This window comes from Equus asinus, chromosome 1, assembly GCF_041296235.1.
Source record: "Equus asinus isolate D_3611 breed Donkey chromosome 1, EquAss-T2T_v2, whole genome shotgun sequence".
Classification (NCBI taxonomy): Eukaryota; Metazoa; Chordata; class Mammalia; order Perissodactyla; family Equidae; genus Equus; species Equus asinus.
In genome coordinates this window covers 101733603-101752348 of record NC_091790.1, presented here as the reverse complement: position 1 = coordinate 101752348, position 18746 = coordinate 101733603, and the positions used below count along the sequence as shown (strand labels likewise).

General features: G+C 45.0%; 1 protein-coding gene across 2 annotated transcripts in view; it reads left to right on the top strand.

Moving 5' to 3' along the window:
• HECW1 (HECT, C2 and WW domain containing E3 ubiquitin protein ligase 1) overlaps nt 1–18746 on the top strand; it is a 392878-nt gene that overhangs the window by 324101 nt on the left and 50031 nt on the right. For both annotated transcript variants that reach the window (XM_070504453.1, XM_044770932.2), the window contains 6 exons: nt 325–421; nt 6690–6773; nt 7388–7497; nt 12112–12232; nt 12989–13102; nt 13924–14076. In XM_070504453.1, the coding sequence (XP_070360554.1) occupies nt 325–421; nt 6690–6773; nt 7388–7497; nt 12112–12232; nt 12989–13102; nt 13924–14076 (679 nt within the window). The remainder of the gene's footprint in view (nt 1–324; nt 422–6689; nt 6774–7387; nt 7498–12111; nt 12233–12988; nt 13103–13923; nt 14077–18746) is intronic.

The following is an 18746-nucleotide window of genomic DNA, read 5'->3' as shown; positions in this document are numbered from 1 at the left end:
GAAAAGAAGAGAAGTCCCCTCATGGAGAGCTATTATTCTCCTTTACCTGTTCACAAAGAGATGACTTAACACCCGGTTAAGTTTCTGGAACATTAAAGATGATTAACTTAAAGCTGGTTCGCTTTTAGTTTGATCTTTTAAAAATAATAATACTATTATGTCACAGAAAAAAACCCTCAAGAGCTTACGTTTTTTGATGAGCATGCTACCTGCCCTTCGAACTCCTACGTTAATCCTGGTATCAAGCAGCCATTTTCCAATCATCAGAGAAATTATCTCTGGGCTGCAGACTCAACCACAACTCTGCACTTTTGTCTCTTTCAGCGTATAATGACAAGATTGTGGCATTTCTTCGCCAGCCAAACATTTTTGAAATGTTGCAAGAGCGTCAGCCAAGCTTGGCGAGAAACCACGTACTCAGGTAGGGGCTTGTCCGTCGCTCTGTAACGCCAGGTGTCTCCAGCTAGTTTTCCAGGTGGGACTACACGTCTGCGGAGAGAGAGCAGAAGTTTATAATGCATTTTATTCGTGCATTTAAATTATAACTTACTCAAAATGAAGAGTCCGGGGGGTTCTAGTGTTCTCAGAAGTGTCGCAATCAGAGATAGTCATATTGTCAGGTTGCTAAAATGATATATGATGCTAAATGATTTCCACTGACTTGAAGGGGAGCACGGAAAGGGAGCAAAATCGCTTTCATTTAAAAATTATTTATGTAAAGCACCATATAAATTATTTTTATTTTTGAAATATAATTGTTTGATGGTAAACACGATATTAGATGACATATTCAAAAGTAAACAAACAAACAAAAAGTATCATATACGTTCTAAGTACTTAAATCCTGTTGTCCATTAGGGTCATTTTTGAACGAGTGTCTCTGAAACCCTGAATCACTTCATTTGGAAGGGGTAGCCACCCAAAGTGATAAAAAGAGAAAATATCCTCTGAGCTTAAATTCCGCTTTCTCACCAAGATGTTCAAGCATCGCTCTCCTTCTCTGTACTACCCAGCGTTTCACAAGCTGGAGATCAATAGTGTCTAAATGTGTCCCCTTGGAGTTTGAATTCTCCCTCCAGCACTTAGGGACTATTGGCCAAAGCGTGTTATTCCATCCTCCACCCTCCACCCTTCGCCTCCTCATCACTGAAACAGGTCACGATTCAGGCGTTGTTGAGATGCTTAAATGGGGCTGTGTGTAAAGGGCCAGGTAGGGTAGGTGGGAAAGCAGTCACTGACGGCCTCTACCTCCTCACCTCCCGTGGGGTGGTCTTTTGAATCTGGCTGACTGTAATACTCTAGTTTGACCTCCTCAATGAATCACCAACACCTGAAAATAACCTCTTTGCTATTCAAATCTTCATTAGTCCTGCCAGGATGGATCACTCACTATTCTTTCCCTTCCACCACCCTCTCGTTGACACCTCTCTTCCCTGTGTTTTTACCCGATGTAATTTAGAACCACCATGCCCCCAACTGCCTATGTTCTCAACTGCTCCCTCCTTTTCATCTCCACATTGAAACATTTGCCGCCTCACTTTCCCTCTTCCAGCCCTTCTTTCTTCTTCTCCCTACCATGGTCTACGTTTGGGTCCTCATCATTTCTCTCCTGGGCTTTGCTGGGATCTGTTAGAAGACATCCCCTATCGCCCTACTATAACCAGAATTACCTTCTTATAGCACAGATCAAATCCTGTCACTCCTGCCCTTCAAAAGAGCTTTCATGGCTCCCACTGTATATGAAATAAAGTCAAGATCTTTATGCACAGTTTCTGGCCCTAACCTAACTCTCCATCCTGCACTAGTTGTTTCCTTCTGGTATCTTCCACCTCCACTAAGCGGGCTGTGTCCTCGTCTACCTCTGCCCTCGCTGGAATGGCTTCTCTCTTGAGGGCATCTCATCTCATTTTAAAGGCTCAAATCAAATGCAAAGATTTGGTGATCCAGGCAGATTTTAGTATTTCTTTTGTTTTGCTTTAACAGCGTTCTTTTTTGTACCTCTGAGATACTTTTCCATTATCTCTTATATTCTGTCACATGCTTATGTCTCCCCACAACACTACAAGCCCTTTGGAGCAGGACCTATATATTCCCTGTCTTCGTACCCACTCTGCCCCCTCAGAACCTGGTTCTCTACTTTGAAGATAGGAAACGCTAGTTACTTTTAGAGCGAATGAAAGGTTTTTAGCACGAACAGATGAGCTTTCACATGAGTAATTGTCACTTCCACTTATATTCAGCTCTACCCAAGTTTCGTTACTGTGCCACAGAAGCCAGTGACATGCTCAGTCCTATGGGTCATTTATTTTTGGGCTACTCTTTGACTCACAGTACATAATAATTTAAGGGAATTTCCGAGGGAGTTTTAGAGGAGTTATACTACCTGAAAAGTTCCTGACACATTGCTGCTCTCGAACGTTTTTTACATCACTCATTCTACCCTAAGTGATGAGATCACTGCTTACTCTATGGAGGAACTTGAACTAGAGTCCCATTTAAATCATTTGAAAAGTAAAAATAAAAAGAACCCCCTGTGTGAAAGAGTGGAATATATTTCCAGAGGGAAGTAAATTTTTCAGCCCTGTTGTGTAATATTGTGTTATAACAAAATCCAAGAAACCTTAAAGATTTTGTTGCAGTGTGGAATTGTACGATTATGATTTTCCAGATATGTGGGGACTTGGAAGCAGGGCCTGTTGGAGCTGGAAAAACCATAGAAATTATCTAGTATAGAAACTCATAATCTTTTTGAAGTTATGGACTCCTTTGAAGATCTGAGGAAACTATCATACACCCTCCACTACACGTAATCATAAATCTTTGCTTGTGTTTCAAACAGTTAATGGACCCTAAAGGACCTGTGGACCCCAGGTTGAGAACCCAAATGTCTCCTCAAAAACAGAAGGCCCACAGTGACATAAGAAACTGACTAAGAGGCCGTGGAATTAAAAGGGCAGAATGTCAAGAGCAAGAACTTGCTCTTCAAGGGGTCAGGCTTAAGGGAACCAGGAAGCTGGGCACTGCTCGCTATAACTAGGCCTCTACTTGCCCCTGGATGTGATGCGAGGGTGACTCAGCTCTATTTTAAAAGTCTGAAAGTTGAAAAGAAAATCACCTCTCCCCGTGACCCTGCCCAGAGGAAGAACTTATTGCTTCCTCCGTGGTTCCCAAGTGGGGACCATGTCTGCTGTTCAGCCATTGCTGTTCTCAAGGAGCCATGGCTCCACCTTCTTGGGTCCACAAAACCAGTTTCTGGGTTAAAGAGTGGAGGGTGCATTCTCAGAAAACTGTGTTCAGCAGACAGCAGTGAATCATAAGGAAGCCGCACGTGGAGGGGGAAGATGGAGCCAGAAAACCTGGAGGCTAATGATGTTGTTAACTTTAAGGATCATGGTAGCAGTCCTCATTCATTCATTCTTTCCTTCAGCTAGTGCTTCTACCGTGCAACCACTCTGAATCAGGATTGTGTAATGCGGTAGCAAGCAAAACCGACACGGGCCCTTCTTTCATGGCACTTACAATCCACTGAGAGAGAGAGATGATAGACAAGTTTGGTTTGTTTGGGTTTTTTTAGGCCAAATATTTGGCTATAGAATGTGTAAGGGCCGTGAAAGACATGATCAGCATCCAGTGATAGTGGATAAGGTGCGAGTACTGAGGAAACGAACTTAGCACCAAGACAGAAGACAGGGAAGCCTTTCCCAGGAAGGCAGAGCTGGATGAGAAGGAGCTCTCCCTGACATGGAAGGTGAAGATGAGGGGGAGAGTGTGCAAAGGCCCTGAGGAGGAAAAGCTTTATGTAGGTGAAGAATGAAAGAAGTCCAGTATGGCTCGGGGGTAGATAGGGAGGGAGACAGGGGACCACATTGAAGGTGGAGAGAGGAGTCTTGTCGGCAATGGGAAGGAGCTGAGATTTTATTTGAAGTGCAATTTTATTTGAGAAGTGATTAAAGAGTTTTCAGCAGGAAAGAAAAGATGGTTGTATCTGTGTTTTTGGTGACCACTTGGACTGCTCTCCTCTGTGGAGAATGGACAGACCGGAGGTGGGGCATAAGATAGTGCAGGGGGCTGCATGGGAGACTGTGATATTAATCTACTAGAGAGATGATGGTTGTACAGGTGATGGGAGAGCATGGAGGGAGAGGAGCGAGCAGCTTGTGGTGATACTGTGAGTGCAAAAACAACAGAAGCTGATGACAGCTTGAATGTGGGGGTGAGGAGACAAGAGAAAGTAGGAATGACAGCTGGGGTGGGACAGCCAGATCAGTGGATAATGATGTCTGTCTTAGCCTATTTGGGCTGCTATAACAAAAGACCACAGTCTGGGTGGCTTATAAACAGCAGAAACTTTTGCTCACAATCTGGAGGCTGGCAGTCAGAGTCCAGGGTGCCAGCATGGTCAGAGTGAGGGCCCTCTTCCAGGTTGCAGACCACTCATACCCTCACGTGATGGAAGGGACCAGGGAACTCTGTAGGGTCTCCTTTTTAAGGGCACTAATCCCATTCGTAGGGTTCCACCCTCCTGACCTCATGACCTCACCTCTGAATATTGTCACATTGGGCATTAGTATTCCAACATGTGAATATCAGAGTGTCAAACATTCAGACCATAGCAGTGTCATTTACTGAGATGGGGAAGATGGAGGAGGCACTGGCTTGAGTAGAGGGAGAATGTCCAGGATTTCATTTTGGATATTGCATTTTGAGGTCTTTGAGACCATAAGTAGAGATGACAAGATGTCAAGGAGGCAGGTGGCTCTACCGGCCTGAGCTCCGAGAACAGCTTTGCACAGGAGTTTTCCTGATGGCCAGAGGATATATGCAGGAGAGGCAGATGGCATTCTCAGCCCCAGAGATCTTCCCCAGTTCTCACTACCTTTGGGAGGGAGTCCCAGGGGCACTGGGAGGCCCTCAGACCACTGGGTCTGCATGAGATCTTCATAGACATCACAGGGGGTGTAATGTCCTATGGAGAGCCACCAAAACTCTCAGAAAAGTGGCATGGCATTCTGACACATGGCTGTGGCCTGTGTGGGTGGTGCAATGGTAGAACCACCACATTGGGGTGCCGCTTTCCATGACTGGGAAGGGCACTCTGCTGCCCTAGTAGGGTTGACCCTCTTTGGACTTGCTTTCTCTAGGGATGCTGAGAACCAAGGGTGATCCATAGAATGTCCTCCCCCTTCTCCCCCAGGCAGGGAGATCAGGGGCTTACCCAGATGTGTGTCCCTTGGGGCAGCAGGATGATCTGCACCAGGGACATTGTCATTGGGAGAGCATATAACTTTGAGGCCCTTTATGGGGCTGAGGTCAGTAAACCAGAAGAGTAGATCCATGGGAGTCTTCCAAATGAGAGGCTGGGAGGTGGTGTCAGGATTGGGAGGACGAAGCTCAGGCACACGGGGTCAGGACATAAGGACATGGAAGGAGGAACACGTGCTGGAGGAGGTGTGGTGCTTGCATTCTTGGCTCGCCTTCCACATGCTTCCTGCAAAATAATGTGTGTACAGGTCTGCTCCATTCTTCAAACCCCTGGGCAGAGAAGCCACCCTGAGCTCCCCCAGGATTTGGGAATCGCATTTACTACAGTGGTACTCAACCTAAACTGAGAGCTGGGGTCACAGTGCATTTTTCTGTTTAATCCCATTCTGTGTATCTTTGTAGACGCCAAGAAGTTGCCCTTGTCTTTTTAAAAAAATACCCACACCGAAAGGTCAAGTTCATTATATTTTTGCCTAAAAATATGCAAATTATGATGAAGATTTAGATTCATGTTGTATCATCAGAGAGAGGAAAATTTGTGTCTGCAGTATTTTTATAAATAGATTTTTAAAAAGCCATCCATTGGAGGAACCTGAGTAAAAGGTACACTGGATCACTCTGTATTAATTTCTTAGAATTACACGTGACTCTAAGATCATCTCAAAATAAAAAATTAAACAAAAAAAAGAAAAAAGTTAAATATCTTTAAAACTCAATCCTTAAGTCTTCCCAGATTTCTGCTGCATCTCTTCAAAAAAGGGAAAAAATTTAACTACTTTGAAGCATGCATACAATAGAGTGATTCTTGACCATGGTGTTTGTAATATTTGAATGTCAGAGAATCAAATTACAAAGTTCCTTTGATCAAAATAAATGCTATTCATCCACAGACTTATTGGAATAATTTGCTGGGTTGGAGTTGGAGGTAGTGGAAAAGGATCAGAATGCGTGAATTGTAACTAAACAGAGAGAAATTGATGCCTGTGCTCAGACCAACCTGGGAGACCCTCCTGTGTTCCGGGGGCCAGCCCCTCTCTGTGCCCAGTGTGGCCTTATGCATTTTCCATCAAGCATAAGGTTTCTCAAGAGGCGGCCCCTCACTCTTTCCTCTGCCAGCTTCCAAGACGCCCTGAGCCCACAGTCCTTCAGCCGCTCTCTTTACCCAGCTCCGCTCCTGACTGTCGTGGGTATCCGAGGACCTCTCTTGTGCTCCTCAGCTTTGGTCCCTGTGTGAGTCGGAGGAAAGGCCGTGCCTTGTAGAGCATTGTAGGAACTGCAATACGAACTTAAAATACCGTGAAATACACTGGACGTTAGGACATTGCTGTTCAGCCATATTGGAAAGAAAAAAAAGGGATCCAAAGGGACATATTCCTTAGCCTATGAGTTGGTGTGTAATCATTATTTTCTTTCCCACATTATTCTAGGGAGAAAATCCATTACATTCGGACTGAGGGTAATCATGGCCTTGAAAAGTTGTCCTGTGATGCAGACCTAGTCATTTTGCTGAGGTAAGGGGCTAAGCCTGAAACATTCTGGAAAAGCTGCCCTGGGCAGTTCTCCACTATAGCCCAGACTGAAACACTTGCCATTTGTTCTAGAAGATTCTACTGGCTGTGACTGAAGTAGGGCCACCCTTGTACCTGCTATCCATTGCCTTCTTTACATTTACAACTCGGGGTATCAAGAGCTACGTATAGTACTTGGTGTAAACTTTGCTGTAGGATTAACTAGGGTTTAAAATAACTCTGAGGGGCTAGACCCGGTGGCCTAGTGGTTAAGTTCAGTGTGCTCCATTTTGGCACCCTAGGTTCAGTTCCCAGGGGTGAACCTACACTACTGGTCTGTTAGTGGCCATGCTGTGGCAGCAGCTCACATACAAAAAGAGTAAGATTGGCAGCAGATGTTAGCTTGGGGCGAATCTTCCTCAGCAAAAAAAAAAAAAAAAAACACCAAATTTTTTAAATAACACTGAGAATTTGCATGCTGAGATATGCCTGTCTTTTATACTACAACTGAATCTCAGTGCTGTCGTTGCCTTGTGAGAACTGTGACTGCTGTCACTCCACTTCGTGAACACTCTCTCATGGACGGAGAACTAACCTTTTGTATTTTCACTTTGCAGTCTCTTTGAAGAAGAGATTATGTCCTACGTCCCCCTGCAAGCTGCCTTCCACCCTGGGTACAGCTTCTCTCCCCGCTGCTCACCCTGTTCCTCCCCTCAGAACTCCCCAGGTAACTTGAGCATCTCAGTCTGTCTCCTGTAAGTGGCCATCTGTGTTTCCACAGATGGAGGTGGAAGAAGGGCAATGCGACTTGTCCTCTCTTCACCCCCCCCTCAATTTTCTGGTGGAAAGCACACAGTCTACACTGGGTGATGACAAATTGCCACCTGCCTTTGCGATGCACACAGCTAGAATGCCTTTTACATGTTTAAGTGGTTTGAAAAAACTTTTTACAACAACCATTTCATAACGTGAAAATTATGTGAAATTCAAATTTCAGTGTCTATAAATAAAATTTGATTGGAACCGTGCCCCACCTGTTTATGTATTTTCTATGACGACTTTCACACTATAACGACAGAGTGGAATAGTAGCGACAGAGACCATATGGCCCAAAAAGCCTAAAATATTTACTGTCTGGCCCTTTACAGACAAAGTCTGCCTACCTCTGCTCTAAATTGCTGTTGCATTCCAAGCGTGCCCTCCAGGCATTCAAAGGGAAGCGCCCTCTCTGAAACATCCTGCCTTATGACTCAGAATGTTATTAGTTACAAATTTGGGTAACTTTTCATTAAGTTGTAAAGGGGTTCCTGGGCTATTCGTTACTAGGGACCATCATTGTGTCCCCACGAAGATGCCAAACAGTGTTCTTATGTGATATGAAACTGTTCTCCCAAAGTTTTCTTTATGTGTTGGAATGAATTTACTCCTAATTCAAAAAGTCTTTGTAGGTATTTTCCATTCCAAATGAGGAGATATATATTGAGCTCCTTAGTGAAAAAAGAAGATATCATTTCCTAGGTTCATCGAGATAATTAGCTTAACTAAAATCCATCCCCCTAAACGGGATCCAGATATTGGAGAGTTTTTCCCCATTTGTTTGGTTTGCATTATCGCATTATTGTAAGTCTCTGTAGTAACCCCAAATTTCTTTTTACAACTTTTGAAAATAAAGGAAGTTAGTTTGAATAATTTAGTAACTTCCTGTCTTATGACCTCTGAAGTTGGAGTCCAAGCTTGGCTTTTGAAGCCAATGGGGAAATTCAGAAGAGAAGGAGTTTGGCAATATGCTCTGTCCCTCAGAAGAGGTGTCTCACTCAGTGTCACTCTCTAAAACTAAAATCGCCATTAGTTTGGCTCCTTCAGGTCATGTCATTCAGAACTGTCTCTTAGAGGTAGTTTTGCTAACTGCTAAAATCTGTTTTTAAGTCAGTGTCTCATTGTTGTCACTTCCTCCAACAAGTATACCGATGTTACTGTTAAGCAAATTCCCAACGCACACTTCCTCTGACATCCAACGTTACTGAGATGGCATGACCTGGGAAAAGGAGGGCCAGGAGCTTTGTCAGAGCCAACATCAGGACAATCAGATGTGTCCAGTGTGCAAAGGGTGACTGACTTTTGGGAAGCAGAGGCTTCCATGAGGAGGAGCTGTTGGTCTGCATGATAATCTGCCATTTTGTTGTAGAGATTGTCCCAGCCTGGTAACCTGTCTACACTTTGGTCCAAACACTTGGCAGTAAAGTATGATTTTAACATCATTACATGGGGGAGACATCATATTGCAAATAGGAAAATAAGAGAGAATAAAGAGTTATTTGTTAAAGGAGCATGATTTGGATAACTTTTATAAAAGAAACCAGCTTTCCTGATAGAGACATTACTGATGCCATGAATCCAAGCAGCCATCCAATTCATTTTGTCAAAGTGCTCACTTCTTTGTTCTCCCAGCTTCGATTGACCGTGGGGTCCTAGATTATGGAATCCAAAGACTTTGATGTTAAATTTTACAATTCCCATTTGTCCAGATTTTTATGCAATTTCCCTGGGTGCTACAGTGATAGGGAATTATAGACATTTATGCCAAAGTACTTTGTGAAGCATAAATTATTAGCAAATGCATAGCAGTGGCCATGGGGATAGTGGTATACCCACAGCGGTGAAAGTCCTATTATAACATATACTGTAATCTGCTGGACAGAAAAATATGCTTGCACCTTCAGACTTGTATTCTGGTTCTACCTGTGTCCTGAAACCTGGCATTTCACTGAAGATACGACTTTATAAGTGGTGGCTGTGGGTTCCCTCCCACCCCACATGCTGAGGGTCCAAAGGTGGGGCTGGTGCCCCCCATGCTTCCTCGCTTATACCGCTCCACTCTATCTGCCCTCCTAGTTGCTGTCATCTACCAACCTTTGCTGTTTCTCAGACTGTGGCACCTGACTCATGGTCCCCCTCTCCTTCCTGGGTCCTTCCATCATCCTCGATGACTGCAGCATCCACAAGGGCGCCCATTCAGTTCCCTGACCTCCCAGTTTCTGGACTTCCTTGTCTGCAATGACCTTCTCCTCCTCCACCTCAACCACATCCTCCCACAGACACCTTCCTGCCCTTGTTATCATCTCTCAAATCACTGACTCAAGCATCCTGCTCACGTCCAACATGCCTTTTCAACTATTCCCCCTATTTCCATCTGTTGCCCTCATCAGGACCTCCAGCTCATGAACGCCTCTCCTTTCCTTTCCCTCTTTCCCTTATCCAGCATAGATTCCATGGTTCATCATTTCAGGAACATCCTTGCCAAAGGCCTAAACTCCCCTGATCCTCTCCTTTCATTTGCAGAACTCCAGCTCTGGACAAACTTGCTCTCTGCTTCCTCCACATCCGTAGTCAGGCATTCTTGGGAAAATTCACTTGACAGGGCAGATCATTAATTATAAATTGAAAACCCAGACTAAAATTCTGCCATATGTTTTCAGTAAATTTCTGTCTTCTCTACTGCCATTTCAAATTTTTCTGCTCCCCCTAAACATTCAACCCCCTGTGTCTCTCCTAGAAAATGATATGTCCCTTCTTCCTTCACTGAGAAAATTAAAGCCATTAGACAGAAACTGTCTCAAATGCCTGCTACCAATCCTACACGCCTACCAAGCCTGGCCCCACCCGCTCCCCTTCCTGCCTGTGCGTTAGAGGAGGTGTCTCTGATAAGGTCACCATGGCCTCTGGGCACCCAGTCCAGTGGGTAATTCTCAGCCCTCCTCCCAGTTTTTCAGCCACATGTAATATTACTGACTGCTCTCCCCCTTCAGTCACCTCTTCAGTTGGCTTCTGTGACACCACTGTATGCGTCCATCTACCTTTTGGCCACCTTTGCAGACTCATCCTTCACCTCTTATCATCCTCAACACTCAGTCCCAGATGTTTTCTCTTTTCTCTCCAACTACGTTTCTTTCTAATTAAACATTCAAAGGTACTGCCATCAAAGACCAAGCTCATGATCTCCCCCACAAATTTGTCCTTCCATTGTTCCCCATCTCAATGTCACCAGAGTCCATTCAGTTACAAAATCTGAAACCCACCTCTCCCTCACTACCTATAATCCAATCCATTGCCTCCTAAACATCTCTCCAATCTATCCACTTCCCATCTCTACTGACACCACTCTAGTCCAATTTAGGCTGTCTCTACTGCAGAAAGACTGATGTTTTCATAGCTCAAGTCACATCCTGTCAGCCCCCATGCAATGGCTTCCTATTGTGCTTAGCATTAAACAAAATTGCTTAACAGAATATATCTTATCCTGTTTGATTGTCTCCTGCCCCCCTCTCAAGCCTCGTTTTGCATCACTTTGGTCCTTGCAGCCTGTGTTACAGATAAACTGGAGCACTACTTTCCATTCTGCCACAGGGCCTTTGAACACACTGATCCTCTACCTAGATTGCTTTTCTTTTCCAAGCTCGTCTCTTCTCCTAGTTAAACTGAAGTCCTTCCTAACTCACTCAGTCTAATTCATGCCTACTTATTCTTCAGATATTCCCCAGGGAAGGCTTCCTAAACTTGGCCAGAGTGTTCTGTGGTCTCAAAGAACTGAGTTCCTTGCTTTCATCGGTAGCAATCATCTCAACTTGTAATCATCTTCTCACTTCTGTGAGTTTGTTGGTATCAGTCTTCTCTAGATTATAAATTCAGTACCTGGAATATTGTAACTAATAAGTAGTTATTGAAGGAGCAAACCGTGATTCTGGCCTTCTGTAAAACTTAGAGAAGAATGTTATTTTTTCTATTCCTTTTTCATTAAAAGGTGTGTAAAGATAATAAAGCATTTATTATCTAATCTAATATAAACTCCTAAATGCTCTGGGCCCTAGTGGACAGGTGTGTTTATTTTTGCATGTTTATTATTTTGATTTTTCAATATCAATATAGTTAGCAAAGTAGGACATGCACATATGTTACAATCCTACTTGCCTCATTGTAGTCACAATCACATCTTATAATATAGCAACCCACAGGAAAAGGTTAGTCTAGTTTGATCTATGTTGTCTTAGATATTTAAGTGCAATTAAGCCAAGAAATAGGCTCATCAAGGTACTTTTAAGAGAAACACAACTGAAATGGAGTGGAAGACATAAATATTTATTGTCATCAGAGTTCATTCTTCTCCTGACTGTATTCTGTTTCTTATCAAAGTCACTGAGGGAGCGATGGCAGCAAGGGAAACCTCTTGGAGACACAAGTGTGAAGACAGGAACGTGCCCCTGGCTGCCATTCCTCTTGCGTGGCTCTGCCCATTGGTTCTTTGATAAAGAGTGAGGACCTTCAGCCCATGTGCTTCCCTCTGCAGGTTTACAGAGAGCCAGCGCAAGAGCCCCTTCGCCCTACCGGAGAGACTTTGAGGCCAAGCTCCGCAATTTCTACCGAAAACTGGAAGCCAAAGGATTTGGTCAGGGTCCAGGGAAAATTAAGTGAGTGCCCCAGTGCTTGGCACTGGATTCAGATGATCGGTTTTTCCCTCCCTTTCTCCCCCATCCCTTGTAATATGTTTTGGAGATTGAGTACCATGGTGCGGTAGCAGGTATGCCCATAGAAGGGAGGAAGCAAAAAAAGGAAGTTGGAAAGAAAGAAGAAAGGAAGTTAAGAAACTGGAAGGGGGGCAGGAAGGGTAGGGAAGAGAAGAGACGGCAAGAGAGAAAGAACAGTGGATTTCAGACAAAGGCACGTATAAAATCAATGGTAGACCTTTTCAGAAAACAAGGACTTGGGAACTAAATAAAAGATCTTATATTTCCCTTACTTATTCTTGGGACAAATTTAACTCTACAGTCAAATTCATAGACTCTTTGTAACTGTGTAATTTGGATAGAAGTAAAAAGATGTGTCGGTTTTTTTCACCTTTTGAGTTTATTATTTTCATCTTGAAAAGCTAAACCCAAACTCAGGAATCCAACTTAAAAGATTCTTTTTGGAATTGATCAAAAAGAATCCTAAAAGTAGTCCAATATAATGGAGTGTATCCAATTATAAAAGTGTCCGTGTTGTCCTCGTGCTTTCAATGTTTTGAAAAGAGTTCAGATGAGTCCATCGCTGAGCTGGCGGGATGTGGACCTCGTTGGAGAGGCTGGGGAGTGGGCCTGGGCGCTCACAGCTCACCTCACACTCTCTCCAGTGTCGGCGCTGTGGAGCCACGGCTCCCCGCCCACGTGGCTGCTGCTTCTCCCCAGGCTCATCATCCGCCGGGACCACTTGTTGGAGGGAACCTTCAATCAGGTGATGGCCTATTCCCGGAAGGAGCTCCAGCGAAGCAAGCTCTACATCACGTTTGTTGGAGAGGAGGGGTGAGGCACCAGTGGTTTTATGCAGACAGCTCGGTGTGGGTGAACCTGAGCCCCTAATTTGAGGTGATTTTTCTCAAGGAGGATCAGGGTGGCTCTAAGCCTTTGCCCCAAGGTGATTCTGATCAAGTCCTCCCAGGAGGCCTTTCTCTCCAGGTATTGCCAAGCTTTCAGTTTCACGTTCTTCAAAAGCCTACGATTATTGGCATGTGCTAGAGTCTGACATTATGTGTCAAAGTATAAACCAAAAATACAGTCCTCAGCTACTGGAGCTTTACTTTTTCAGGTGGTGTACAGTTCTGAGTATCGGATCAAAGAGTCCTTCTGCCTAGGGTACACATATATGACTGCATGCCAAATTATTCATATAATTTCAGCGATTTCATGGAAAACCATCTCCACCATGAAGGGCAAGCCCACCTGGGAGGGCATAGCAGAAGGAACTTGGAAACTTTTCAATTCATACACATGCATACATGCACGCACTGTTGCAGGAAATTCTTTTGTACCTCCCACAACAAAGTCCTTGTTTTTAATGGGCCAGCTGTGTGTTTTATCCAATAGGTGTTACATGATCGAAAAAAGGTTAAGGAACACTGCCAAAAGAGTTCATTCATGGACGTCTGAGTAAGAACATCCCCAAACCAGTATGGCGTCCTCGTTTTCTACAGAAAATTGATACTTGCATTGGGATCCACTGTAAAGAGCCGAGGTCGCTCTCTGGTTTCCCCAGCACCGACTCTGAAAGGCACACTAGCACCTGGATAGACACCGTCCCCACGTCCCGCACATAATGAGCTCCTGGGCCTCTGCTTCCTTTGCAGCCTGGACTACAGTGGTCCTTCGCGAGAGTTCTTCTTCCTTTTGTCTCAGGAGCTCTTCAACCCTTACTACGGACTCTTTGAGTATTCTGCAAATGATACTTACACCGTGCAGATCAGCCCCATGTCTGCGTTTGTGGAAAACCATCTTGAGTGGTAAGATCTGGAATTTTTGCTTTCTTGTGTTTGAATGGTCTAGGCTTTCTTAGTCAGAGGTCAACAGCATTTCTTGAGGGCCACAGTGTTTCTGAGGGGTGTTGAGAGTGAATAACAGCGCACTAGAAAGAGGATTCTGTTAGTCTGCACCCAGAACGCAAAATAAGTTACTAAAGACACTGCAAATTGATAGAAGATACAGTAATTGCCTTTGGAGGAGACACTAAGGTAAGTAGATATCAGTTGTGAATGTTAATAATTCTACTAAAATCATGAGAGTCTCCAGCAGAGGCTTCTTGGAGGCAGTCATGGGTTCTCTGACCTTGGACCAATGATTTTAGCACTGTGGACATCAGCTTCTGCATCTTACTGTAAAATAAGGCTGTTGTGACAGATCATCTCTAAGCATCATCTTGACTGGAAAATCCAGTATCTGGTTCTCTCCTATGGAGGCATCTATTACCGCTTACTGATATACGTGTAAGGAGAGAAGTCTCAGTCAATTCTGTGCAGTTCTGTGGGTGAGATACCTCAGACATAGGTATTAGAAGCCTCCCGAAAGCTACCTGGGACATCTGGGATGCAGGCACTTTCCTGCTGTGTCACCACCACACCTGATTTGAAAATTAGCCCTGCTCTCGCTGCGGGTGCTCCTGCTGTGAAGAGGGAAATGAGCCCTGGAGACTGCTAGTGTGGGTTCTTATCTGAGACTCCTTCTTTATAATGTGTTGCCATGTCTGCTGGTGAAAGGAGCTTCTGGGGTCATACCTGGGCCTGCTGGGTTTATCCCAGTATTTTGGTTTTATAGCATCAGAATAACCCCCGTCTGCTAAGGCTTCCAGCTATTGCACATGCCCTCTTTCTCCAAGCACTCTCAGCTCTGAAGGTCTTGAGCTAAAACAGCAGTGTCTGCATCATGTGTTTGGCACAAGTGAAGAAACAACAGTTGCCCCGTGTCGTTCCTTTTCCTGTAACTTATCAATAAGCGGATAATGAAACTGTGAGACAGAAACACACAGACAGGAGGCAGGTGGAGTGGGCAAGACTTATGACCCTAAGAATTGAATGCCAGCTCTCCCTTAGGCCACATTCAGGCAGGTTCATTCCAACAGTAAAGAGTACTATAACCCATGACACAAGAACATGTATGCACACAGATTGTACTTAATATCCCTCAATGCTCTCTTAGTCTGTGAGTATGGAATTTAAGATGGTGTCTTAGAGGACACATCTTAGAGGATTGGAATCAGCAATCAATAAAGAAATATTTTCACCAAATATCACACCACGTAGGACAATCCTAGGTGTTGTGGGAATACCTTCATTAATTTAGCAATTATAAATTAAGCACATACTGGGTGCTGGGAGGATACAAAGATGAAATGAGCAAGATCTCTGTCCTCAAGGAGCTGTAGTGGGAGGAACACGTGAGTAAACCGACAATTACAATACATCTTAAATGCCAGATTATACATATGTAATACGTGTGTGTGTGTGTGTAAGACTAAAATGCAAATATAAGCCTGAGAATTGTATTATATCACAAGGAAGAATGTTTCCTTTAGCCCAAGGTAATAAGAGGGTATGGAGACTGAAGCCAGGATCTTATAAAAAGAGGGGGTGATTGCACCGAGTCTTAAGGCACAGTTGAATAGGAGACTCAGCAGACAAGTGGAGAAAAGACATGTCGAGGAGCCAAAATTGGAAGTAAGAATTGAAAGGTGTGAGAGGGAATGGAGCCTTCAGCAAGCAGTGTGGACGGACCAGAGCAGAGACTGACCTTTGGGGTTGTGGTGGGCAGTGAGGCTGGAGACAGAAAAGAGAAACAGATGGTCATATCCCATATGGAAAATACTATAATTGGATTTGTGTTTTTTAAAAAGTAAATCTTGCCATAATGTGGAGAAAATTTTAAGGAAGTAAGACCGGAAAGAGCCAGACCAGCCCTGAAGCTGTCAGTAAGACAAGGGGAGACATAGAGGGTCAAAAACTGTGGCAGAGGCAGGGTCCCAGAAGGAAGGGGCTGACTATAGAGACATATCAGAGGGAGACGAGATTGAACTAGTTGGTTCACTGATTGAATGTTGAGGTGACGGAAGAGAGAATAAGTCAAGGTTTCTGGTTACACAATTGAGTGGATTGATACTATCAACTGTGATGGGAGTTACGTGAAGTAGATGGCATTTAGAGGATAGATGAGGAATGCACTCTTTGACAGGTAGACTTTGCAGTTTCTGTTATGTATACAGGTTGACATATTAATATGTAAGTGGAACTATAGCCCTGGTGAGCAGGAGAGCAGTTGGGCTGGAAATGAAGACTTGGGAGACGAGACACTGAAATAGATGGAGTGGCTCAGCCGTGGGTGGAGGTGAGAGCACTCAGAGCTTGTGCAGGCAGAGCAGAGCTAAGGCCCACAACAAGATGGGCCACGCTGATGTGTAAGGGGTGGGTAGAGTCAAAGGTCCCAGAGGGAAGCTGAAAAGGAGGGGCTCAGAGCCTGGGAGGCGTGTGATGAGAGAATGAAGAGGCCTGCTGGAAGCAGGAGGTGCTCAGAAGACCTGAGGGGAAAGGAGGGAGCAGTTGGAAAAGGCTGGAGCAGATATGTAGGCAAAAGAATGGGATCTCCAGGGACTCAGAGCATAAGATTGGGAGGACAGAGCTTAGAACATCAGGGAGTACGAATGTTCAGACGACAAAGGGAGCTGCATTTGGATGGTGGCAGAGGGGAACAGGGATAGGTGCCTTGGTGGCATGAATGGGACAACATTCTGAAGAAAACCTTGGAGTCAAGTACGGTTCATGCAGACACAGAGTAAGGCCACAGGCAAAGGCCTACTGGAAGGCACTGAAGACTCGCTGGGCTTGCGGCCTGCTCGTTTGCTACTTGACTTGGCCTCAATCACTTTCCACTGGGGAAGGCACCTCGCCAGCTGCCCAGCCTTGGCTCTCACCCTGATTTCGTTGCCTTCTGCTCATCTCTGGCATGCAGGGGCTGACGAGGCTGTGTCAATGTGTCAATTGTACTTTCTCTCATTGAGGAAGCAAACTATGTGATACAAGGATGTTGTAAAAATTAGCAAAATTCTCTGGATGGATCCCCTCCAAAGGTCAGAGGCCCAGAAGTGCCTATCCTGAGGTGCTAGTTAACTGCTGTCTTTCCAAAGGGAAGGACATGAGGACTTTGATCCACTGACTTTCCTTTTCATGTTGGGAATATTTGCTGTGTAGACAGGAAAGAAAATTGCAGGTAGCTTTCTGACCAACTAGAGATCTAAACAAAGCTCACGCAGAGGAGGGTTTCCTTTCAGTGCTGCACATTGGATGGCCAGTGGCTATGAGGTGGCAGGGACCTCTGATCCAAGGCTCCAGCTCTGAACTTTGTTGCTGAGCCCTGGGCTGGTGGAGAAGCCGGGATGTGGAACCAGCACAGGCACTGGATTGTATCACGAGCGTCCACATGGAGACCGGCTCTTCTCTCTTCAGTGCCTCAGAGGTCTCGGGTGAGGGGAGTGGGTTTTCTCTGGATGGTCACAGCCACAGCTGAGTGAACTTGAGCCACTGGGCAAAGCCTTCTTTAGCTTTGAACAGGAAGCTCTTTCTGGCAGTGCCATCTCAACCAGGCGGGAACACTGCCGCTATTCCCTCCAAGTATCTCCTTACCAGCCATCCTTGTGCCTTGAGGCAGATGGTTTAACAGAGAAAACTCACGGGGTTGCATTGCCTGTGTGCCTGAGTGCTCAGTCAGCTCTCTGGCCAGCATTTTAGTGAAGGGCACCGAGGAGGGCTCACAACTGGATAAAGTCACTCTGAGCCTTGCACAAAGTATGGGCAACAAGCCGGTGCTGAGGCCCTTGCCTTAGGCTTTGTCACTGTCATCCTACACCCGGGAGGTCGAGGACACTGAGGAAACCTGAATGCCAAGTTCTCAACTCTGATCACCCCACCAGGTGCTGGTTACCCGCCAGCAGGATGGCGAGGCTGCAACTGATCTCAGACCTAGATGCGTGGCCCTCGTTTCTTCCTCACTCCCCAAGACCCGTTATCCCAGAATCCACACAGCCTGTGAGAAAGATGACACTTACTATGACCAGTACATGACTGATAAGAAAATAGAGACCAAAAAATTACAGGGCTCATGACGGTAACAGCGTTGACTTTTTAAAACGGGGATTTGTCCCTGATGCAGGCCAGGCCGGGACAGGAGTCCACCTGGAAGGAGGAGTGACTTGTGCTCCCTGTGCCCCCCTTCACTCTGCAGACTGGTGTCGCAGACCAGAAACCAACAATAAGAAAAATGGTCAGCTTTACAGGATTAAATATCACTTAGGATTGAAATGTTTTTCAGGTGTGGATGCAGGAGACATCTGTGTGCTGATCATTTTTTTATTATTCTGGTTCTTTTTCTTTTCCTGACCTTCTTCTGTGTCCCATGGGACACAGGGATCTGTTTTGTCTGATCCACCGTAGAAAGTCAGCTCCATGGGAGCAGAGACGGGTCTGTCTTATTTTAATCTAGCACATACCTGGCCCTTGAAGGTGTTCAAAATAACACTTCACTGAAAATTGGGTGCATAAATGAGTATTTTGGCACAAGGCACACCGGTCACTTCCTTGTGTCAGGGCCCTTAAAATAAATAGGGGCCGCATATCTGCCATGTACAATTAAT